We start from the raw sequence: 25,728 nt of genomic DNA, 5'->3' as shown, positions 1-25,728 counted from the left end.
TCCATGTCAAAGCCAAACTCTCATTTTGGTGCAACTCTATATGATGAACTAATCTGTCCCATTTAATTTGACAGAGAATAAGTGAGGAGGCAACATGGACAAATTTTTATGAGAGTCTTGACAGAAAAGACAATACTATATCTTTCCTTAGAAAAAAAAAATCATGGAAAAGAGAGATGGAAAAGCCTCAGAAGGTATTGCCATTACAGAATTTTCCCTGGCACCATCATCTAACGCTTAATCCATGAGTAAGAGCTGACATGTAAAAGACATTAAAGGGATCTAAAAATCCTTACTCAATTTTAACTTAATCTTTACTTACAAATGCACATGGATGTTTGCATCTGATACTGTTTGAATCAGGACATGGCAAAAACAAAGGGCAAAATAAAAGGAGATAATGTATCAGGCTCTGGCACATATGAAGGGAGGGCTTTAAAAGCCTCACTTCTTACACCTTATTTTGAAAATGGAGACAGAGACAGAGATAGCAGAAGTAGCAGAGCTTGCAGAAGGATAAACTGAGGCTCAAAACTTGTCATGGATGATTTCCCAATGGTGAATATTTAAAAAAAACCCAAACCCACATTAACTTACATTTTATAGTTTATTAGAAATTTCTCCTATAAAGATATATGAATTTAATTTTATTAAATTTCTTATTTACCTGAGCAAACTGCTTCCATGCACTTGATGATGTCAGTTTACCAGCTCCAGGTCTATGCATAGCAGCCAGAGTGTAGATTTCCGTGGTGTTTTTTTGTTTGGACCTTAAAAGTGCTAAAGTGGTCTTTGTACTTAACCCAGATGGGTTTGGGTTACATGAACTTATACACCACGAAGCATAAACAGAAGCTTTGAGGGTTGGTTGTTGAGTGTAATTTGGTTTTGTATAGTTTAAGAAACACCAGCTCACAGTAGTAGTAGTACGCAGACTTGGGAACTGAAGGATCTGCTGGAAATCTGCTACGTCTGTCAGGAGAATGGTTGAGGCTGTGACTTTCCCAACAGCATTAGATGACATCTGGACTAACATCCCAAGAGGCAATTTTTGATGTTTCAGCTGGTCTTCTGCCTGAATTTCTCCTGGTGGCAATGAAGACCTCTGTGGACTCATGCTCATATCTGAGGCTGTTTCATCCACGTCCAGTTCTTCTGGTGAGTCTCTCCCTTCAGATGGGACACTGGACTTCTGTGCCGGTGATGTGGAATCAAAACTGGAAAGTTTCTCTCTGCTCAGTGGGAAAGCATCAGCTTCTGGCATGCTGACAGGTGGGAGATCTTGAGAGGATGAGGATGACAGTGAAGAAGAGGATGACATGGATGGCAGACTTTCTTTTGGCTCGGTAGCACAGCTCTGCCTTACTAGTTGAGGCTTCTGCATTCTTGGAAAATCTTTCTTTATATCTGAGTTAGTTAACTCAACTGCGCTTAGTTCCTCAACTATCTGCCCATACATTTTTTCTTCTTTGACTCGTTTCTGCTGCTTGGTCTCCATGAAGAGCTCCAAGCTGCTGGCAGGTGAAAGCATTCGTTTGCTTCCTCCCAAGGTAGAAGCCACGTCAGAACTCGAAGGCAAACACAAGGGAATCGGTGGCTCCAGTCCAAGGGGTAGCGTCTGTGGCATTTTCCACAAAGGATATTTTTCTAGTCCTCCATGCTGACCCAACATCTGAGCTATGTTAAATCCAATTCCTTGCATGGTTGCATTAGTTACCAATGTTCTTTGAGAAACTGTCTCATCAACTTTACAAATTACAATTGCAGGACTGTTGTTCTGTCCAAGGATCTGGGAAATGCTTGTGTACATGACACTGCCGTAAGATGGCACATGGGTTTGAATCCTGACAGGAACAACTGTTCCTGGCAAAGACTGTACAGATCCATCACTTGGGGAGTCAAAATCTGTCTGAAGATGCTGCTCAGAGGAGGTATCTGCTGGTTTAATGCTATGGTCTGACTGGTACTTAGCAAGAGTATTTTTTGAATACTGCCCAGATGTTCCTGAGTAATGCTGGTATGCTTGCTCTTTAGCGTGCATATAATCAGCTGCTTTCTTTCCTATAAGCTCTGGTGCATGTTCCAGGTGATAACTTGGGTGAACGTCTGTTTGGAAAGGCTGTTTGACATAAGATTTCTGCAGCTGTTGTACAAATTGATGCTGGAAGTTCAGAGGTTCTGTGCATGACTGCCACAAGAGAGGCTGCTGAGATGGTGGTAGGTGAACCATGCAGACAGTTGGATAGGGGAACTGAAATAAGGTGCTATGAATAGGGGAAAACGGGACTTTTTCCTGATGTGCAAATAGCTGCTGCTGCTCTGATGGATGTTTGTTAGGAATATAAGGTGCTTGTTGGATTAAGGGAGTCCTTAACATTTCCGGGCTGTTTGCAACAAGAGCCTGTTGTTGAGCAAGGTGGGATGAGCTATTACTAAGCTGAGCACAAGAGCCAATGGCCTGTTTTCCAGAGTCATCTACCTGAATAGGCTGAAGTACAGAGGAAGAGGAGTGATGCCAGGCAAGCTGGGAGGAGCGAAGACCAGCCTGTGAGTGTTCCATCTGTTCCTGCTTTATACTTTGTTCTGTGCTCTGATCAGTCTGAGAAATCTCTGGAAAACCACTGAAGGAAGCCTGGCGAACCAAGAAGCATTTCTTCCTTTCTCGGGATGGAGACAGTGCCAAAGTAGGTGTCCCAGCTGAAGAGGCATGAGACAGGTTCCCATAATCAAAGGATTTACTTCGGATCTCTGGGATTTCAGCAGCATGAGGGCAGGGCATCTGTTCAGATGAGCAGCGTCTCATTTCCCTCTGATGGTGATGCCCAGGGACGGAAAGTGAGTAAGCACCAGCTGGAACTGTTAAAAACTCAGACTGTTTTCCAAATTCATCTTGTTTAGGAGGTGTGATGAACTTCATATTCTCTTCTCTTTCAAAGGATATTGAAAAACTCGAACTGTGGGACAAATTACTTTCTTGGCTAGGGCTGCGAGAGAGGCTTGTACCTGTGGACTCAAAGCTGGATTCTCCAGAGGAGTGCTCCATGTCAGCAAGTCGTAAACGCTTCTTTTTGGGTGGTAGCTTTTCAGCTGGAAGTTGAGAAAGGGTTTCACTTCTCTGGGGCCATTGAAATTCTTCAGTGGGTCTCTCCTGGTCTTTACTCTGCACTTCTTTATCTTTTTCAGGCTTATCTGGCTCCTCTGTGACACGAATTTCAGGTACCTGTATGTTGTGCTGGCGAACCAACCTGGGCTGCATATGACACGGCTGAGGCTGCTGGGATGGAGATGGCTTACCGGTGTCAGCACTTTCCATTTGTGGAGCTCGGTCTGGGCTCATTGGGGACTCACAAATCTCGCTCTCACATGTTTCAGATGGTGAATGGATCTTTTCCTGCTGGCATGCAATATGTTCTGTAGATTCAGACCTTTCAAATGAGTTTGGCCTACTCAATGAATTTGTATGCTGAATGACAGAGATGACATTTCCAGGGGGCTTTCTAACCAATGATTCTGCAGTCTTTTCTTGCTCTGCAGTTAAGGATGAGTCTTCCAAAGAAGCTGCTGGGCTTCCAGACTGCAAGTAAGGCCTGCAGATTTCAAAACGCTCCACATGGCAATGGGGTGCATTGTCCAGGCCTTGAAGGGCAAATCCGCTTCTTGGTACTTCCTGAATTTGGGATTTGGGATCAAAGTCCAGAGGTTGAATTCCCCCAGTGGTGCCAGTTGTACTGCTGCAAAGCATGGGACTATCTTCCTCATCTCCAACACTCTCCTCTTTCCTACGCTTTCTGTTTTCAAAAGTTGTTCCAAGCATGGATGGCACTGACTGAGACTGCCCAAGTGGATCAACAAAAAACTCTCCCCCCTTGTTCATCCCACCTAAGGATGGTGAGTCCCTGTAGTTCTGCTTCTGAGCTTCAAATTCTTCCCATTTTCTGTAGTGCTTTCCACTGGCATCATAATCATAAAAGGCCTTGTCTCCTTTCTTCTCTTTTAAGGATGGTCCTTTGTCACCTGCTGTCTGTCTGATGGAAGCAATAATGATATTTTTCCCTGGTCTTCCATGATAGTCTGAATCTGAGTGCCCCTCCTGTACAGACGGCAATTCAAAGGCAGCCTGTCTTCTCAACATTCTTTGGTGGGATATTCCCACCGTCCCAGGGTAAAATACATCATCAGAGCCAGTCATCTTCTCATCAAATGAATGGCTTCCTCTCAGAGATGGAGGAATACTTAGGCTGTTTGCAGAAGAGGTTGGCATGGAGTTACTTCTAATAAGAGGAGAGGAATCTACTGGGGGCTCTAGAAGGACAGGCATATCACCCTGCTGACTGACTTGGTACAAGTTGGTTTCACTTTTGATAGATGATGCGGTGATCTGGGATTGTCTACATTCTGTATTGCTGCCTGGATAAACCCGTGCAGATTTAATAGTGCTCAAATTACTAGACTCAACAAGTTCATCTTTATTTGGAGTCAGCTGAGAAATATGTTCCTCAAGCATCTTGATATCTAATCTGTTATTTAGAAGAGGTGATGGATCTGTTTTGCCCTTTCTACCCATTAAAGTGTGTTCCTGATTTGTTGTGGCTACAGTTAGTGCTGTCCTTTGATTAATCCTATAGAACTTCCCAAAAATTATCTCTTCATAAGACTTTGCATTAGTATTTGGTGGGCTAATTTGCTGCTCAGCACTTTCTGAGCGGGAAAAATAACCAGAGTCAGTGCTTCCTTTACTGTGTGGGCTCAGAAGGTTTAGTGACTGCTCAGAATCTTGTCCTTTTTTCTCTGACAATCTTAGTGCAAGTCGCTGTTTAACTGTATGAGAGTCATCAGACTTGGTACTTAAGGATGGGGTTTGCAACATATCAGAGCCAATATATGGAGAACTCTCACTGGGTAACTGAATCCCACTTTTAGGGATAATCAAAATGGGCACTTTCATTGGCCCCACCAAGGACTCTTCCATGGAGGAGTGAAAACCACTCCTGCTAGCAATGTCCAAGGGGAGCTGCGAGACAGGGCTCAGTTTGTCAGACCCTTCCACTAGGAGTGAGGTCTCCTCATCAGTGTCTGTGCTCTGCTCACCATCTGAATGTATTTCAGCTTCCACATCGATGTAACTGGCATCGAAGTCCAATTTAGAGACTGCTGACTCTGTGAAAGGTACCAATCCCGCCTTAATTGCATGGGCATGTGACTTCCTGTGTTTGTAAAGGTTGCTTTTCGTCTTGAAGGAGAAACCACAAGGAACACAAGGGTATGGTCGCTCACCAGTATGAGACCTAATATGCTTTTTAAGTACACTAGGTTTGGCACAGGCCCGATTACAGTAAGGACAAATGTATTTGCCAGGCTTTTTGGGTTTGTGCTCCTTTTTGTGAGCATCTTCTGATTGTTCTAAAGATTTCTGTGAATATTGGCTGTATGCAGGGTTCAAACTCGAAATCTTCTTCCTGGAGAAACCTCCGCTATGGCTATGCATATGAAAAGGAAACAAGTCCTCTGAGGCAACTGATTGCAAGTGGCTAGGAAACTGCCACGGAGGGCCTTCCAAGCTTTGATGTGGCTTTATGTTGTGCAAGAAGCCTTGTGGCAATGAATGCTGTGGGAAAGAAAGTGAATGTTGACATGAATAAGGACTTGGACGATGCTGTGGATATTGCTTTTCTGTGACTTGCTGTGCAGCTTCATTTGATGATACCAGTTTCCCAGAACTAAAAAGTTGTGCTGATGCCGTGTTTCCTATTTGCTCGTGATCTACTTGTGGTTGCCTCTGTACTTCTTGATTGCCAAAAGTGCTCATCTTAATAACAGCTGTATGTTCTTGCCTCCATCTGCTTGGTATTGTAGCAGTTTCTCCAGACCTTGAGGTAGCTTTTTGTCCTATAGCTGTGTCCCCAGAGTCCATCTTATTACACAAGGTCTTAAGTGCTAATTCACTTGAAAGCTGTGCAGACACATGGAGTGTGTCTAAAGCTGTGCTTTTTAAAGTTTTGTTGCTCCCATTTTTCCAGGGCTGCTGCAAGTTCACAGACTTTTCTTTCTCTTTGGAACTTTCCACGCAGTAGTCTATAGGCATTAGATTTGTGTCTGTACACTAATGTGAGTATTATACAGTTCAGTTCATGGCATGAACTTTTCTAAACAGTTTATTATACATTTGCAAAGACTTGTTATAGCATTTGGACATTTTCCATTGTTATTAAATACTGAGATGCAGAATGACCCAAAGATATTTGTGATCTCCTAGAGCAAAGTTCTCTTCATCTCTTCTATGGTGACACAGCTATCTGCACAGAAAAATAAAGAAAAAAAAAGAAAACCCACACACCAATTAATACAGTCAAACTAAACAACATCGGTGGAGTCAGTTGCACTTTTATTGAGCCTTACATGGAAAGTACTGAGGGACTTAAGCAAAGGTAACTACATTTCACAAAACTCCTCACAAAACTGTGAGCAGACACAGTAAAGACTGGCTCTGGAGACTACACACAAGCGTAATCACTACTCAATAACAGCCCTAGGAACAGAAAATAGAGACCTACACTTTCCAAATTAAACAGTAGCTTTGGAAGGCTTTCTGGGGACAGTTTAAAGGCTTGATCTCAGAAAGTCCACCATATACTTTCAAAGCTCTTTCAGCAAATCACTGCTGAAAACAGAATCCTAACACTGTGGGTGGGAATTACCTTATCTAGTATTACTCATCTACAGTTCAGACATGCACTTTAGTCACCTGGCCTTTCTCTAAAGTCAAAGGAGAGTGATCAGAGGAGAAATCTTTCCATATTGTGATAGGTGCTTCCGACAAAGAAGCTGTCTATGCACATGGCCTTCCACTGTGGAGATGCTTGTTTCTGTCAGCTAGGCAGAAACTTCTTGGACTATATACCAAATTTTAAGATGGCTCAAGTGAGGTACTTCTTACCTTAGATCATCTAATTGGTTTTACAAGAAGGGGTTGTTCCCCTTTTCAGACTACTTTTAAACAGTCAAAAGAGAGACATCAAAGAAGCATTCAAACCACTGGTACCTTTCCCCATCTCCATCTTCCAATCACTATATTAAATTTTAGTGAGAAAGTCTTGCTAGATGTAAAGGATGTATTTCAGAAATGAACTATGACTGTGTTTATGTGACTTTAGCATTTTAGATTTCACTGTTGAAACAATTCCATCCAGCTATACATGTGTTTTCAATGCTTAAAGGCAGTAGATTTCCACAGTTCTATTATAAAAAAGTTCAGAGGTACGATTTTCATAGAAAAGTACAGCATTTGAATTTGAAGGACAATCTAGGCTTTCTGCTTCTGTATTATCCAAACACAGGATATTTTCTCAATGAAATAGTGAGAATTATAAAGACAGTAATGATTTAACAACAGTAAGGAAAAGGGTAGAAGATCAGTATTAGAGATACTGGAATATTTTTCATTCCTACAGTGGAGAAACTGAATTTGGCTTGAAGAAACAACAGCAAGGTGCAGGAAAACACACAGTTAATAGGCATGTATGATTTTTTTTTCAGCATAAAGCATTTACCTGCATCTTCTAGACATCTAATAGGCATGACTATCTTCAAATTTCCTGTAAAAAAAGATACAGTCATAAGAAATTCTTGATATTAGGTATAGATTATGAAGAAAGTTTTTTATTCTTTACAGTAGAGGTCTGAACATTTCATTTATCCATCCACTAGAAAATTTCATGTTGTGTCTTAGCAGTCTGAGCAACTACATTTGAAAAATATGAGCATGAATATTTTTAAAGGACTTAGGTTTCTAGTGTGCAGATGAATAACTGTAAGTCTAAACTAATGAAGTCTCACCTTCCCAAATCAGTAAAAAGAGAGCCGCCAATGTACCTCTTCATTCCTATGCCTTTGTTAAACCCAGATTATCCCTGAATCCCCTAGGAAAATCCCCTTTTAATGTCTTTCTCCAGCTAATACTTTTAGACTCCAGCCCTTTCATTAAATGCTTCAGGGACCAGAACAAACTCCTGGTCAGGGTGTCACCACCCAGGGACAAGAAAATGTAGTGAAACAGGAGTAGGTGTCCAAATTAGTTAATACCAGTGTGATACTGCTAAACAATATGTGGCTGCCCTCTTAAAGAAGAAACCTACAGACCAAATACATGGTTAAAGATTTCCGTGACTGCCATGATTTGCTACCTGTCTGATTGTCACCATACTGCAGGCTATTCTCACTATTGTTGAAAAGACTGGCACGGAGAACAGGGAGCCTGTTCATCATCTCATTGCCTCAAGAACATCATCTCATTGTCTTAAAAACATTTCTCCCATCAAATGCGGACTCTTCCTTCCAGTTTTCAACAAATCTTTCCTTGAAAACAGATTTTGGCTTTTGTTTCATCAGAAAGGATGTTTGTTCAATTGTGATAACAAAAGCAACAATGACAACATTTCTTTATGGTTTTTATTTAAACCAAAGCCAGAGCATCTCTAAAGAACAGATCTTTAGAAACAGTTGGAACATTAGCTTCAGAGTATGGGATATAGACCAGTATAATAATTCTCAATTAGAAACTGCCAGAAAAAAGCCAGAGCACTCATACTCCATTGAATGGCACCAACAAATGATAAAAAAGTCTATAAAGAAAAAAACATTAAAAATTGAAAAGCAATTTTTAATTCTTTGCAATTAATAACATTTTCCAAGAACAAAGGGACATTAGCAAAGTCTCATGACTTGACACAAATATAATCACTACCGTGCCACCTGTTATGAACTTTTTATATAGTAGTACAAGAAACATCAGTAGTTAGGCCAGCAATAGCTGAAGGACTGTATGTTTAGTTAAATATGGATAACATATTTTTAAATTTTAACCATATAGAAATGCCCTGTAGTCCAAAAGAACAGCAAGCCACCAAGTACAAACCAGAGTATTTTAGTCACAATGTCATTCAGCTTTGATTTGCTAATGGCTTTTTAAACAACTCTCTTGTCCAATTCTCTAAAATAAAAAAGAAAAAATGCAATCTAAGGATAGATATATTTTAAAAAATTTTCCTAATCTTCTTCTTCTTCAAAAAAGTGTTGCTACGAAAGGAAAAACAAATCCTTGTGTGTGATTTACAATATATCAGAAGTGGTTACTACAGAGCAGCTCTGCATCGTCTTATGAGGAAATGACAGGTAAGTGGCAAACCACTTTCAGCAGCTGAGCTACATTGAATCGCAGGTCAGTAATGATGCCAATATATGAGCACAGATGTAAAGGAAAATGTGTGGCCTGAGAAGCAGAAACAAGGACAAAAGCAAATGGTCCTCACTGAGAGAGCATAAAGTTATTAGCCATCTTCAAAGAAAAGTACTTTTGTCCTTGTTAGGCAATTTTGCAAATGGTGAAGAAGAAATTTCTAGATGGGAGTATCCTTTCTTTTCCATACTCCTTTTACTGAGAGCACCTTTAGAGAAGAAATCTGACAGTCCCAGAAATGTGACAGCACTGGTTTTATTTGAGCAAAAGATTATTCTAATACACATCCAAACATTTTCTGTCCTGGACTAAGACCTCTGTTACAGAGTTCAAGCCATTCCGCAGTCCTGTTATTTTCAGAACATTCTAAATAATTTTTCAATCTACAGTATGAAACAGGTATAGACTAATTACAGAGATTATTGATGGCTCAAGTTTGGTCAGAGTTGCTCCCCTGGGGAAAATAAATCCCTTTCCAGAACAAGCATAATAATTTCTAGTTTGGTTTGAGCTGCCATCCATCCTGTGTCAAAGATGGCTTTAATATTTCTCTCATCCTTTTTCCCCTCCCTTATTGGGAGACTGGACTAACAGGAGAAATGTAACACACTGCAAAGCTAGTTTGCACTCTGTCTGTTTTACCCAGTCAAAACTGTCTCATCTGGCTGCGTTCACAGCCTAGCTTAAACCAACAACAGACTTCCATTTTTCCAAGTGATTAATGTTTCTCTTTTAGAAAACACTGTAAATATACTTTTAAATATTGCTCTTCATCAAACATATACTGTTCAATAGCCAGAAACTCCCTATATTTCAAGTACTACATATTTAAAACTGAAGAAATAAAGATGATAAAAGTGCAGGCTCTCTTTAATACCTTTGGCACGGTTCAGCTCTGCTGGAGTGACTAAGAGCAGCCCACCTACACAGATCAGAAGCCGTATGGGAGTTGCACTGAGCACATCATTTGACAGGAGCTGCAAAGTCCTGCCTGGCTGGGGGCCAAGCCAGGTTTCCTGGCAGGAATGTGGCCTTGGAGCCAGCTCCCCTAAGTCACACTAAGTGTGCTATCTGCCCGCTTCAAACCAGGACATTTCACTTCTGTGAAAACTTTGAACATGAGAAGATTATTGGGAAACTAGGAGCTGTATTTATGTCAGATGCACCTACTAAATCAAGACTTTCTAGAAAAGAGCATTATCCTGTTGCTCCCTCTTTTACTAGGGTGCTTTTGTGAGCTGTATACCTGGGATTTATATAAGGTTGACTGCACAGCTTCAAGATTATTCCTTCTTCTCTTTTTTTTTCCTCTTATTTTTTTCTTCAGACATTAAAATGGTTATATTCAACAGCTTTAAAATAAAATCTGGCAAAATGTAAGTTTTATTGCTTCTCAATTTGTAGATCAGATTACAGTTCTTGCAAGTGAACAAATTGGAAGCTTATGTCTTCCAGGCTAAATCCTGAGTGCACCATACAGAGTAAATATTGATTCTAGCGTAAGGACTAAGGGTCAGATCCCATCCTGTTCTAAATCTTTTCTGTCCAGCTCTGCCAGCACAAAGCCAGCCTAAAACCACAGTAACTGGCCCGTGAAGAATTTGTATTCTACAGGCCAAGTGTTAGCACAGACAAGCTGCAGTGGCTCCTATGAAATCCTTACATTCACGCACAGACCTCTGCCAAGACCCTTATTAGGCAAGTCTAGTTTATGTCTGGGATAAGCCCAGCAGCCTTACAAGAAAGAGGCCACCTCTGAGCTTTCCTCAACCTGTAACTGAGCAGAAAATTGCCTCGGTCTTTCAAGAAGAAAGACAGCACACTTTTGGTTTGCTGTCCAACCCTCCGGTTCCCTCTGCCCTACTAATGAGATTCTCTAAAGAACTGTTTGGTGTTGACATCACAGTGAAAAAGAAAAAAGACTGGAAAAAATCCTATTAAAACATGTATTTATAGCTTCTTCTACATAGTCAAAATCATAGGTGGGCTAAGTCTGAAGAAGAGCTCTCAACCAACATCCAGTGTGCCCCTCTGAACTGAAGGATTTAACTGGCACGAAGATAGATAAGCATCTGTTCATCCTTCTTTGTACAGTTATATATTCATTCAGGGTTGAGGATGCTTTGTAGCAACACAACAACAGGAATGCAGTCTCTGGGGTGTATAGTTTTGGCATTTTACGCAAATGAAAAAAAAGATGACCAACTCCAAGCTTTTTTATAGTACTTGACATCACACTTGTTGTCTTTGAACTGTACTTACTACAAAGATAAGGAGGAAGAAACACTTTAATTTCCTAGTTTTGTAAAAAGGCTTCCCATTCTTGACCAGATAGATTCCCTTTGCATTTCCAACAGCCCCTGATTAGGGGGCTAATCTGACCATCTGACTGTGGTTTCATAGCTGGCCTTCTACCTGTCTATTTAAACACCTCTCAGAATGGCTGTAAATTCCTATGTCAATCACTGGTACTTGGCAAAGTCTTGCATTACTGGGGAATCAAGGATGCCAATGCTCCTGCAGTTTGGAGGAGTTCTAAGACATCATTTTGCACATGCGATTCAAAGAAGGCAGCCCTTTTAAAACAGGTTTGATGTATTTATTTTCATCTGCCGCTTTCCATCTTTTCATTGCTGTTGTTACCTCTTCACATTTGAAGATACTACTCTAATTTGTTCATTTAATTCCACCCCAGATGTTCTGCCTGCCCTCTGATTTTCAGTGCTTTATTGAATGTATTGCCACTCTCCAAAACCAGCCAGAATCACAGTTTTGGAAAAACCTTGAGATATTTAGAATAACACATATGTTTTTGGTTGGGTTGTTTTTTATTTTTTTTTAAATTGGGCAGCTGAACTAATTATTACAATGTACTTTTTAAAATGTCATTTAAAAGTACTATCCAATACAAAACTAAACACTGCCCAGGGAGTACACACAGTACACAATGATCAAACAAACTGTACTAGGCATGCTTAAGGAGAAGCTACAGGGCAGGATCTGTTCTTCATTGCTATATTGTGCACACAAGGATTCCCTAAGAAGCCAGGAACTATGGGGAGTGACTGAGAGGATCCAGTTACAGATGCATCAAGGGTAGACTGCAACCTCACTGTGACCAAACACCAACTTCAGGCTTTTACTCCAAGGTTTCTATGCACACACGTTTGTGTCCTTGGTACTTGCCAGTTTCAAGGGACAGGTTCTGTGCAGGTAAAACTAGAAGTGGTATAAAACCCGGCATTTTGATTTGTGCAATTCCTATTTCAGTGCCTGCATTAAATCTGGATTATACTTTAAGAACTGTTTTAAAATCTCAGCCATTGAGAAATGGTACCTAACAAATTTTAGATAATTGTAGTAGAGCATTTCACTAATTTAAAACCTTTACCAAATTCACCTTAATCTTGTAAATTCAGATAATTCAAACTATTATCTGAGACCATTATCAGAGTATGTTGAAGAAAAAACTGGAATCTGTCTGCTTAAAAGCACACTGAAACCAACGAAGAAAACAAATAAACAATCAAATCTGTTGTACCTCAAACACCTGATAACCTGAACATTTATATAAATGTCTATGTGTACTTGCCGTGAAGAAGAGCAAGACTCTGAATGTGATTCTACTGAGTTACAGGTCAGGCACACAGTGATCCTTACAGAAAAATCTGGTATGAAACAAGAGCCTCTCATTTGACTTCAAGGAGCTTTGAATAGATAGGAGATTTGACTCAGAGACACTAAACGGAGACAGATTATTCCAACAGCAAGAAGGAGGGCCAAATTCTGCTCTACACTATCCTGGTATATATGAATCTGAAGCAATGAGTTGCAACTCCAAGGACATAATTCCAGATTCATTCCTAATAAAAACAAAGAGAATCAGACCACTTAGGTTTAGGCTTTTACATCCTAGGTGCTAAATATCTAAGTTATCTGCTACAAGGTGAAAATACTCCAACTAATTCAACACCTCTAAGATATCTACAGAGAAAATCGTAATATATATTGTAATAAATGTTCAATTACACAGTAGTAAGAAAACATGGGCAATGACACTACTTTGTATCATAAATGCTTAGAGCACAGCTGCAGCAAAACACTCTGTTTTTTGCTATGTTAAGTATCTCAAATATAATTTTAAATTGCCACTTTCTATAGAAAAATAGCACCCCCAGAAAACCTTCAATTCGAGTGTATTTTAAGAAGCCATAGAAGAAGTCTAGAGCAAAAATGCTCTAACACTGACCTTTTCACCATAATGACAAGGATTGCTCACTTAAAGTACATCACTAATTCCTGTTTCAGCATCACACACAATGTACATATTGTACTACCAGATGGAAAAAAATGTATAAAAAAAGCTTTTACATTGCCAAAGTCCAACTGAACACTTATTTCCATAGAATGACTACTAAAAGGAAAAAACAAGAGAGAGAAAAAACTACAAAGGAGCCAAATTCATCTTAAACACTTCCTTTACGGGTAGATATTTGAAAACAAATCACAGTTCTTCTCCTTGGATTGAACAAAACCTGCTATTAAAGAGATGCCAAAACAGCCCACAAGTCAAACAATCTTGACAGTCAATTAGCAGTTAATTGATCCCCCTAATCCCACTGCTTTTAACGGATCAGGTAAATATTTTGTTTCTCATTGCCTAACCTTGCTGTGCACCTTAAGAGTCTGATGGAGGTGCTCAAGTATGTCAGATAACACAAAATCTACCTGTTCTGTCTAACTGTCTTCTGACATGGACATCCTGAATCTGTTTCTATACAAAAGCAAAGGATTGGGATTATTCAGATATGAAACTAAACAAGAGAACTATATAAACTGTTAATCTTCTCACACTGCTACTTATTTCCTTGGAGAACAAGTTAAAAAATTGAAAACAGTTTAATAAAATACCAATAATTTCCCATGTGGACCTTAAGACGTGATAGCAGAGCAATGGCAGATCTGACAGGCAGTGATATTAAAATTTCAGAAGGCAACAAAAATGCCACAGTTGTTTGGCTCCCTCCCCTCTCCCCACCATTTTCTTTTGAATCGTAGTACACAGTGACTTACGAGAGTGAAAACAGCTCCCACGCAAAGCACAGTTTCTGCTGAGTCAGAAACAGATGCCCACCACTAAGGTCCTTTTTAAACACCATTTTGATGGCTGAAGCTAGAATGAGTGTTTCTCAAGGGTGGGTTCAGAAATAACAGTATTTACTAAATACACATTAACAATGTACAGGAGTATCCAAAACAGTACTGTGATACAAATGAGCTCTTAATTCTTGGGCTACTCTTTTTATCAGCAGATGCTCAACTCTAACTCACTTTCTTCAGAGCTACAGCAGTTGGATACTGTGCTAAACCGTAGAAGTCTCAAACAGTTTCCAATCACTGTTTGTTGGATTACTTTTTTTTACACACCTGCCACAGAAAGGGAGCTTTGGCCCTGCTGTTGGCCCCAAAGTCTTATCATATAAACGAATAGACGTCATGTAGCCCCCAAAAGGGTTAAATACATAAAATTTCTGAAAACCAAAAGCTCAGACACTAACCAATGATGCTATGGAATTGCAACAAAAGTTGTGCATTTGCAAGAAATGGTGAAAATTACTGAGATCAAAGAATATTTTCTCAGTTCAACACAAAGAAACGTGTTAATTAAAAAGGGAAATTTCACACCTAATAAACAATAGACTAAGTAAACTAAGAATTTAGAAGCACTTGCAAAGGATAAAGTGTATGTAAAGAGCAAGATTCCTCTGTGGATGTGGTTTCTAGTCATTTCTAGACTTATAAAACATCATATACAGCAAGAAGGGTAAGAATGTTTTCACTGGAGAGTTCAAACTGCTGAATTTGTCAGATATAACAATTTTCCTAACTGAAATGATGAGCAGAGCCTGAAATGCCTCTTCATTTTCACACTAGAACTGCAACCTTGTGTAGCCACTGGGAAGAATACAGCTGTACTGGCAAATCCCTATTTAGATATCATACAGCTTTCCCCCATGTTTTTCCAGAAAAAAACAAAATCAAAATTTCTGTAAATATTGCAACATTTTTAGGTACAAAGTAACTATTATTCTTGTGCCAAAAGGAAATAGTAGGCAAATATCAGGCCTTTGCCTAGCATTTTCACCTCAGAGGGAAAATATCACTGAATTTTCTGGGAAGTGAGTGTTTTTATAGTTTAAAAGTTACACAATCCTAATTATGCAACTGCAGCAGATTTTGCGAACAGTCATGCCTCCTTTCACACCATGCCTCCTTTCAAACCACTTGCATTTCACATGAAAATATCTGTGTCTTTCAAACACTTTTTTGAATGAGCAAATGCACTGCCTCTGACAGATGCCCTTACCCCAGGAAGAATTACATAGGAAGACATTTATAGTATCTGAGCTTCCTTTTGTTTTTCACTCACACCAATTATTATACAAGCTTATTTTAAAATCTGTCATTCTTTACTAAGCCCTGCAGTCATCACATCTCAAAACAAAAACAGACACATGTTAAACACCAGTAGCATGCTCTTACCATTTTTTTCCCACTTTTCGCACACAAAGTACAGTAAGTCTTCACAGCAGTTCCACTTCAATCCATCCTGAATACTTTTTAAGAGTTCAGCTGAGATCAACTAGTAAGCCCCAAATCCTATATATTTCCCAGATGTCACAACAGTCACTATTCGCAGCCAAAATGTTTAATTTTGACTAATGACTCAATGCAGGCATTTTGCTGTAGCAAATCCAGTCATTAGCATTGACTAAAGATTCTGATCGCTACAGTGGCAATATAAGATACATTAACTAGACTGCATATTTAAGGATGCTGCTTTCTTTACAACCCTCAGGATGCCTAGCAGGATTAAAAAAAAGAAAAAAAAAATCTTTAAAATTATTCTGGCCATATTTTACAGTACTTGGTTCTTTTTTATTGTATGAAGCACTGAAAGTCAGTATGTATAATATTCAGTTGAATCAGAATACCTCTTAAAAAATTCAGCAAAATGTGCATATGCTTTCTGCTGCATTTTGTAGGTACATATGAAATTTCATTCTTTTCACTTAGGTTTCTTTCTATAATACATAAATCAACTGTGTTTAATAAGATGAGCATCACTCTCCTGAGCGAACACTTCTGAAGAGATGAAGGTCTACAAAAATGCCTGAAACCACATATAAAATGTCATTCCACAAGATTGTTGATATTTGAGGGACCAGCCAGGCTGACACTAAATAAGTTTTATTTTTTGGGGAAAGACACTGTTCAGGTTTCATGATAACTGTATATCAGACAACGTTAGACCAGGGTGCATCATTACAGTACCTTAAAGTTTCATTATAGGTATCCCACATCACACTAACTTCTGAAACTACTCCAAAGAAACCTGCAATAAGAAACCATTATCCAGTACTTAGTAAGTGGCACGACTGGACACCAAATCACTCCTGCCCAGGAAAAGTTGAAGTAAGAACAGCAAAAATCATACTTTCAACCACCAGAAGAGAGCTCAGAAGGCTCTAAGAGGACACTTTCAGGACTGTTGGTCCATCAAAAGGAAAAGCAACTGCTGGTCAGCTTTGAAAAACATACAACTTCATACAGGGTTCTCCTCCTGCATCCTGCCTGGCTCTCTGCACCAAGTTTAGTTTTCTTTCCATTATCAGAAGTGGAAGTGAAATCAGCTAACAAACTGACCCAAAAGTCTCTTGGGTGCTTGTGATACACCAATGACACTTGTACACTACAAGAAAGCATCACCAACATACTATCATAGAATAGTTTGTGTTGGAAGGGAGCTTTAAAGATCAACTTCAACTCCCCGACATTCCCTAGTCCAGCGCCCAATATCCCCTTTACAGACAGGGAAACGAACACATACAGTATAGCACAAGCACACAGGGCTTCATGTTTGCTAAGCTACACTTAAACTAATTGATTACTAAATGTTCCTTGGGATAGCTCCTAACAATCTGAAAAGCTGCATTGCAAACTAAAAGCACATAGACTATTTTCCTTAGGACTAGAGTGCAAAGTTTTAGCACTCAGACCACCTAAGACTTGCTTATTCAATTGAACTCTTCTCCCTACTTTTCCCTTCCTCCCTCCCTGACAGGGTTTGAGGACACCGTGTTCGCCTGGAGATGGTGAATCACTCCAAGACAGCAGGCCCACTCAGTTCCTCAAAAGACACAAAAGGTGTAAAAATAGCTCATACTAATGAAGCAAGTACAGCGTCAGCAGCCAGATGAGCGTGGGTGATCTGATAAGGGTCTGTTGTTGCAAAGGGCAAATTATTAAGAGAATGCTTCTCCCTCTCTCTCTTTTTATTAAGCTTTGTTCTTTCTTTGCTGAAACCAGCCCTCTGCAATGCCTGATAAATGACACCTGACAAGGCTGACTCCTCCTGTAATTGCCAGTTTCATACCAGCGCAGGAAGCGGTGCCTCACTGAGAGCTGAAGATACAGTGGAGGTGTCACTAAAAAAAATAAATAAATAAAGACAGGCAAAAATAAAGCCTAAAAATAGCCAGGACTACCCACTGACTATGACTGTGTGGGTATATTTAGCCTGTCTAACACCAACTTTTCTTGTTAAAAAGACAATCTTACCTTTATGTAAAACAGCTTCCTGTTTCTAAACATAACTTGAGAAACTTGAGAACACGAGGGGGGAAAAGTCAGATTTTAAAATCATTCCCTTTTCACTGAGATTATGACAAGATTACACATGAAAAGATCCGGTAGATCTTCCACGTGGGTTTTGCATCCTGACATACTGTAACAAATAGTTGGAAGTTTTCTATTAAGACATCCTAATACAGCCCATTAGACTAGGAAATTGATTCAGAGGCAAAACCAGAGCTGTACGGGCAAACTTCTCCAGGGTCCAGGAATGAGGCAAAGGCAGGAGGGCAGGTCCTACACCCCCACCCCACTGCCCAGAGGAAGGCACAGGGGCCTGTGGGGCAGTGAAACACAGTGGCACTCAGAGCCCGGTCCTTCACATCCCACCTGCCCTAAGGCTGGTTTACAGCCCTTCACAGGCACAAAAGAGCTTTCATGAAGAGTGTAAACATGACTTACTTCCATGTAAGGCTGAAGCCAAGGGGTTGCCCGTTGCATAGGGAGTGGAAGGCTCGCACTGAGTCCCGGCCTACTGCCCGCACTGGCCAGCCTTGCTCAGGGTGACACACTGACCATCTTGTGAGCCCACTGCCCACCCTACCCCATGCTGTCAGGAGCCCCGAACCTCCCATGGGTTTGACTGCAACAGGACCAGCCACAGCTACGCTCAGCAGGGACGTTCAGAGATGTTTAGCAAACACTCTTTCCAGGGTGACTCTGTGCTTCTGCAGGCTGTGCATTTCGCTCGCCAATCCCCAAAAGGAAGGCAAGGATGGCCCCCATGACCCCCTTCAGAACATCTGCAACCTTTTAAAGCCTGTGACTGCAATACCATCACTGGAAGCGACACACATGCCAACTTTCTCATGCTTTCTAGTGCTCTGCACGAGCTGTTCAAGGAAATGGTCTTTTCCACAATTATGGTTTCTCTATTTGATATCATGACTCCTTTGGCCGTCGCTCCCATGAGGGGTTTGTTCCATTAATATGCAGCCTTCCTGTGTGGCTCCAAATACCTCCCATTGGTCATGCTGGGGCCAGGGTTAAACAAAAACGCATGGGTTTATACCAGACCTTTTCTCTTGTTTATGATATTGTCAACTTCACATGCAAGATTCAATCCAAATGACTATTCTGACATTAAAATTTTTATTTTTGTCTGATTGTAAAATTAAACAAAAAGTAATTGAAGTTAATAAGATTAAATTTTTAACATTAAGTCAAGTGGGAAATTGAGAGCATGCTCTTTTCCTGATATGCTGTGATTAATTCCCATTGCTGCAAGCACTCCTTGTTCAGCATCATAGTTTTGTCTTTTCATTCTATGCCTTAGCAGTAAATTTAATAATCACTGATTTTTTTACTAGAATAGATAAACACGGTGATGCAAGACAAATTAGTTGATGATACTATTCCTCAGACAATTTAATTTTCATCTTAAATGAAGAGTAAATGTTATTATATTAGAGGAAATATGAATGTAAAAATAATTATTAGTAGGCTTAAATACTTTAGACCATACTCTGGCAATGCATTTTCATAAAGTTAATAGGAGACAGGACCACATACCCTCAACCACTCTGGAGTTCTTAAGTTATAAAGTTAAAAGCGTAGTGATCAGAACCTCAGTCTATCCCCCCACTCAGACTTAGAGCAGAAATTCGGTTTAAGCAACAGTAATATATTACCTGTCTTTTTAAGATTTCACCTATTTAAAGAAACATGTACAAAGGAGAAGATTAGATTTAAAAAACAACAGGAAAGTGTATTAGAAAAATGAAAAATTACCTTCACCATACAGTGAAGAAAACACTGGTTATTACATGGTATTTTCCAAAATTGTGTACCTTTTCCCCAAAGCTCTGCACCGTAGGGTTCGTTATATGTGACAGGCAAAGCCCAGCAGCCTCCCTTGGCTCCCAACAGGCTGGGGGCAATAGCAGCACTGCCCCACCATCCCGGAGGGGCTTCAACTGAGAGGGGCAACTTCAGCTCCTCTACATGCACATGGGTCTTTCGCTTTTCAGTGCCTCCACAGGAGAGTTGTAGCTGTGCACAAATTAAATTTAAAACCAAGAAAAGGTCTGACTCGAAATAATTTCAGGGAAAGAAAATGGGAACTTTTCAATCAGATCCATCCCCTGGTGGCTTCACTGTGCAGTGGCACAGCTAGCAGACAGGGCAGGAAAGGACAGTCACATATGGTGGAGCAGGACAAGGGGCTGCATGACCACATCCAGCCCAGCCCTGTTCAGTGCCATCTCCCTCCTTCCCTGGGTGCTCCAGTGCTGCTGTTTCACTTCTTGCCCTCTCTGCTGCCCGAACCACAATGAGGATCTACTGGAATGGTATTAAGCCCATCCCAGGGGGTTTCAAGGGTACACAAAATTTCAGTGTCCAAACAACACTTGGTCACAATACAGTCAAGATAATGAGAAGAAGTAAAACAAAACAGGATGGTTGACTCTGCTTTTTGGTAAGTTCCCGCTATAGGCTTTCTCCTTTGGCCAGTGTTTAAACTGTGGGTGTTGGAAACTTATTGTCCCAAATGCAGACTCACAGAATCTTTTAGCTTGAAAAAGACCTCTAAGATCATTAAGCCCAACCATTAATTTAACACTGCCAAGCCCGCCACTAAACCATGTCCCTAAGTGCCACATCTACAAGTCTTTTAAACACTTCCCGAGATGGTGACTCAGCCACTTCCCTGGACAGCCTGTTCCAATGCTTGACCACCCTCTCCATGAAGAAAGTTTTCCTAATATCCAAACTAAACCTCCCCTTGTGAAACTTAAGACCATATCCTCTTGTCCTAAAGTAAGTCCCTAACTTGCACCTTCAGAAACACATGGCACAGGTGAGGTGGGAGACCAGACGTAGTGGCTTCCTGCACCTCAGGTAGGACAGCAGTTCCACAATGGCATTTTCCACAAAATAAAAGCCTACAGTTGGTTGCAGCATCATCAATTTCACACCCTGGGTAGGAGCACCCCACCACGGGTAAATGGAAGCAGCAGGCACCAGCACAGGACAGCATGGGAGACTGCGACAGAAGCCATGGGAGGCAGTAAGAAGATATGGTGCTAAGTAAAGAGGGGCTGCACTATCTCACATCTTCCTACATCCTGCCACAGGTTGCTTTTCCTGCCACAGCCTTCTCCCTCCCGCCCCTGCGTGGTGTCAGTTTCCCCAGTGTGCACTCCCCTCCCACTCACCAACACGTAATGCACACCATGATTTATGTCACCTCTCCAATCCGGCCCCGCATCTCTGAGGTGTAAGCAATAGATGCAGTCTGTGAAAGGTTAGGATTAGTGTTTTATTGGCAATTGCAGCAGGCAAGCGGCTCAGATCATAATGCAATTTTTCCCTCATGAAGACCTGTAAGAGGTGGGAGCAGGTCGCCAGGGGCCTGGTGCCTGCTGCTCATTGACATATGTCCTCACTGTTGGGCAAAAGGGCAGGTCCAATTAGGTGTCTTTTATTATTAACGTTCTGCTGCTTCATCTGTTGATCATGTATCCTCCTCTCAGACCCTTTGCACCCCAGCCTGTGTAATGCACTGACATCCACAGAGACACGGCTCTACCTGGGACAGCTCACGCGGAAATCTCGTGGAGAATAGGCACCTTCCTTTTGCAGACCTGAGCAAGGGGTGGAACAGCAGAGAAGTTGAACAGATCACTGTAACTAGGATCCACAAGGTAAAAAGATGAGAAATACGAGATATCTGCCCTGCGGGCAGTAATAATTACAATGTATTATTAACAAAACTCAGGTTTCATCATTAACTTGACTTGGGTTTCAAGTGCTGATCTCACCCTAATCATCCTCCAAACTACATTCAACCTTTTCCTCACAGCAGAACAACCATTACCAGCAAGGAAGTCTGCTAGTAACTGTTACACCAAAGAGAAAGCACCGGTAAAAATGAGCTATAAATACCATAATCAAGTAAGAGCAAAAAATTACAGACATTTTAAGTTGCTCAAACTCAGGGCAATCTCACCACCTGATTCTGCCAGAAAGATGGAATCTCTAACTTCAAAGCAGCTGAGAGGAAAGGGCTCACTGTCAGTGCGTGTTGCATATGGCACAGCTGACCTGACCCTTCTTCTCTAAAGACTCCACTCCCCTCAAAGGTGTCGGTCAAGTGACAGCTCTTCTCTTGGATCCCAAAACATGAGAAAGGCCACCTACGTGTTTGCTATAATGAAGTAGCCAACTGTCTCAGTCCCGACCCAACTGCTGCAACAAAAAAACCCTTGTATGATTTTGTTCCTCTACCAAGCTCATCATCAGAGGAATTGAAGACCTTCAAAAGCTTTTTCTCAACCCCTAAGTGTGAGATGAAAATGCCATTTTAATTGTGGATCAGTGAGGTCTGCTTAAGTAAAATAAACCACATTGCTCAGATGCAACTGCATAACAGGGAGCCTAATTGCTCTGCTAGCATCAACAAAGAGCTGCCGGTTCATTAGAGCAAGTTGGAGGAGCTGTTGTATGCATCTTCATAAGCTGGGAGTATTTGATTGCAAAACCGCTATGGATGTTTGATCCAAAATTCAGCCTCTGATTTCTGATCAGCAAAACTTAAAAGCAAAAAAGCTACCAGTCTGGTATTTTTCTTCATAGCTTTCTTCAGGGTAACAAACTTTTCCCCTTGATCTGTTCAAGGATGTCAAATTTAATCTTAATATAGGATTTGAACTTCTAATATTCTATATAAACTTGCTTAGAAAAAAAAGTAGGAAGAAGAGAACTGATGTGAACCAAATTGCAGTTTCACATGGCAGCTGGAAGATGTTGGCAGTTACGCTGCTATCCTGGAGTCTGCCTGCATCAGGACCTTGCCAGAAAGAGCAAAAGGCAGGGGAAGGCCAGAAAAAGGCCAGTGGAGGTCAAAGGCAGCCACATTTCCTACCGACTGCTCAGAGCAGGTTTGGACAGCAGGCAACCAGGCAGATGGCAGAAGAAACAAACTTCCATCTTGTGCAACAGGGAAACAATTTGATGAATCACACTACAGGGGAATGTGGCAGCTAGTCCTGCCAAGATGTCCAGGGACATCCTTTGCTAGGGGCAGTTCTGCACCCCTTCTGGGAGCCCACACTGCTGTGCTCAGGTTTGTCTGTCCACCTGCTCCTTCCCTCATCATAAAGCTCAGATAAACCATGGCTCTGTTTTACACTTTAAGAATATGTATTTCTTTTTCCACCACAACCATCTTTAGACCAAATATTTTCTGAATGGAAAACACAAATGTAACTTTGGGCAGATACCTGCCTCAGAAAGTCTATTTTCTACATCTTATTTTCTACAACTCAACTCAAACTCCACATGTGAATACATAGACATATGGGCTCAGACATATCTGCATAAAGAGGTTCATTTGCCTGGGCATTTGTTAATGAATGCCTGGCAGTCAGATGAACTCCACAAGTGCATCCAGTTGTTTTTCATTTTTTAAAGAAAAGGTTATTTACACTTCTAGGAACAAAGCATTGATGAAGTTGCTTATAAAATGTACCATCCATGTATACAAATTCAAATCTCCTCCCCCCCCCTTTTTATGCAGTCTGAATCAGCTTGTGGGAAAGTTAACAGAAATAATCCACCAGTGAAATGGATCAAACCAGTAAAACATAAGCCTTCAATATAGCAGAAAACTCCACATAGAGTGCTCTCAGGAAAATCACTCAAATGTAGAGTTACCCACTGTGCTGAAGGCTCGGGTAGGTCAGCTCTTTGCATGACCAGGACCATGCTCTGCTTTTCACCCAAGGTGCTCATCAGGTCATGAATTAAATGACTACAGCTGGTTTCCAGGATCTCTTTCCTGTGGCTAGCAATCTCACATACAAATAATAAAAGTACTGATACTGTAAATTACTTCTAGAAACATCTTTTTAATCACAGAGCTGCTGCAAGATACCTGTCTTCCAGTAGCAGTAAGAGTGAGTCCAGGAAGCACAGATCACCTGCCAGTATTAAAAGAAGAATACATCTAAAACCACAGATCCAAGCTGTCAAAATACTGCTTGTTACAAGAATTTCATCCATGCTAACACTCTACTAGAGCAGTCCAGGTAATAACAGCAATAAAAAACATCTAGGAAAAAGTTAAAGCACACTAATATAAATGGGACAGCATTGCACATGGATATTTTTAAGTCCCAGTAGTGTTGATCCACCCATGAGCAGGTCTAGATTTATAGCAAAGGAAAGAGTAAGTGGATGACTACCCCACAGGATGTTTCTATTTAAAAAAGTGTCTGCCTTGCCTGAAAATCAAGATCACACCTCTGAAATTCCCACCTGTCGAACACTTTCTGTTTCCTCCTTGGTATTTTTTCCTCTCTACAGTGAACTGAGCTGCTCTAAGATTATTTTTCTGTGATTTTCCACAAAAGTAGATACAGATGGAACCGTGGACAAGCACTGAGGGCATCAAGCCCACAGGAGACTTAGCCTTTGTCCCACTTGAGAAATTGATACAATGACAGCTTGAATGGCCTCTGAATCCCAGTTTTAATTAGAGAGAAGGTGAAATCAGTCGAACCTACCTCTTGCTCAAATACTACTCTTTCCTCAGTATCCCTCTGTTCTCCAGAAAAAAATGGTCTTCTCCCTGTTGCTGACCATTTATGTAGACACAGGATCCAAACTCTTTCCCACTGTGTCCTCACCAACTGCATGTTGTCTACCTCTCTACCAAGAGCCTCCAATAAAAGCTTCCTTTAATAGAGTTGTCCTGACTCACAGGTAAAGTGGGGGGAGGGAAGCTGACCTCGCTGCAGCATCAAGAGTCTCTGACGCATTTTGGGAGGCTGTGGTTTAAGGTCTGAAAGAATTCAGCCTTGTTTTCAATTAGGTTTTATAAAATTAACTTCCAAAATATCACCCTATAGCTCCATGTCTATTTGAAATTTGATATTGTTTAGTGGTTCAACTTAGCACTATTCAGGGCTTTAGTCGTACACTAGGCGAAATAGCAATACTCACCAGCAGAAGAGAGTTTCTCAGAAATGCAGTCACCCAGGCTCCTGACTGGCTCCACCTCTTGTCCACCCACTCCCAGTTTCAGACATTTCACATTCCAAAACTGGAAGTGTCTATGCAACATAAGGTCATATTATTGCACAACATGCTCCACTCCTTCTAAGAGCCACTGCATCCTCAAAAGTACATCAGCTCTAACAGCAAGAGAGCTGTTTACAGTGAATTTCTATCTGAGTGGGAGTATTTTCTCCACGAATCTTATAACAAGGACATGACGTGTATGACTCTTCCCTACATTTGGTTAAATTGTTACTGAGATGGCATTTATTCAATACTTCCACATCAGCATGCCTTCCCCTTTAAGCTGCCTTTTGAAAAATTGAGAATTCATTTTTACACTTCCCCAAAGTATTTCTGTGCTGGATAATTTTAGGACACACTAAACAGAACAATTTCTGCCTATCTTAAATTTAGAACTGAGGCCATTTGTAGCCTTTGCAATGCAATCATGAAATACAGCTGATTGTCACGAATGTAGGTTTTGCCAGTTGTTTCTTTCTTGCCAAATGGTGTGAATAATTGCTATGATCCTTCCTTCAGTTAGTCTTCAAATTCTAACAGGTGAATGAAAACTCCAGTTTCAATTACAACTGAGGAATACCTTCCCTTTCAGTATAGGGGATTAAACGTGCAGTAGGCTTTATTTTTTTCCCCAAAGCACAGCACACAGGTGAAAATGGTGGAGTCACATTGTGCTATCTTTGAAAACATGTTCAGCTTTTTGGCACAATTAAGTCTTTGCTGTTAGCATTGATAGCCTATTTGGTGTTCCCTTGAATGCCAGTGGCTTATATTGG

The 25,728-nt window shown here is 40.8% G+C and overlaps 1 protein-coding gene across 9 annotated transcripts in view; it reads right to left on the bottom strand.

Moving 5' to 3' along the window:
• Positions 1-25,728, bottom strand: part of HIVEP2 (human immunodeficiency virus type I enhancer binding protein 2) — a 138,976-nt gene that overhangs the window by 17,205 nt on the left and 96,043 nt on the right. For 8 of the 9 annotated variants that reach the window (XM_027689544.1, XM_027689533.1, XM_027689554.1 and 5 more), the window contains 2 exons: positions 7,548-7,592; positions 668-6,293 (listed from right to left, as the gene is read on the bottom strand). In XM_027689544.1, the coding sequence (XP_027545345.1) occupies positions 668-6,082 (5,415 nt within the window). In that variant the 5' untranslated portion in view covers positions 6,083-6,293; positions 7,548-7,592. The remainder of the gene's footprint in view (positions 1-667; positions 6,294-7,547; positions 7,593-25,728) is intronic. The other variant, XM_027689599.1, reaches the window with a different exon arrangement.

Source organism: Neopelma chrysocephalum, unplaced genomic scaffold, assembly GCF_003984885.1.
Source record: "Neopelma chrysocephalum unplaced genomic scaffold, ASM398488v2 Primary Assembly neopelma1_23, whole genome shotgun sequence".
Lineage (NCBI taxonomy): Eukaryota > Metazoa > Chordata > Aves > Passeriformes > Pipridae > Neopelma > Neopelma chrysocephalum.
The sequence above is the reverse complement of the archived record's forward strand: the minus strand, read 5'-3'. Positions and strand labels throughout refer to the sequence as shown.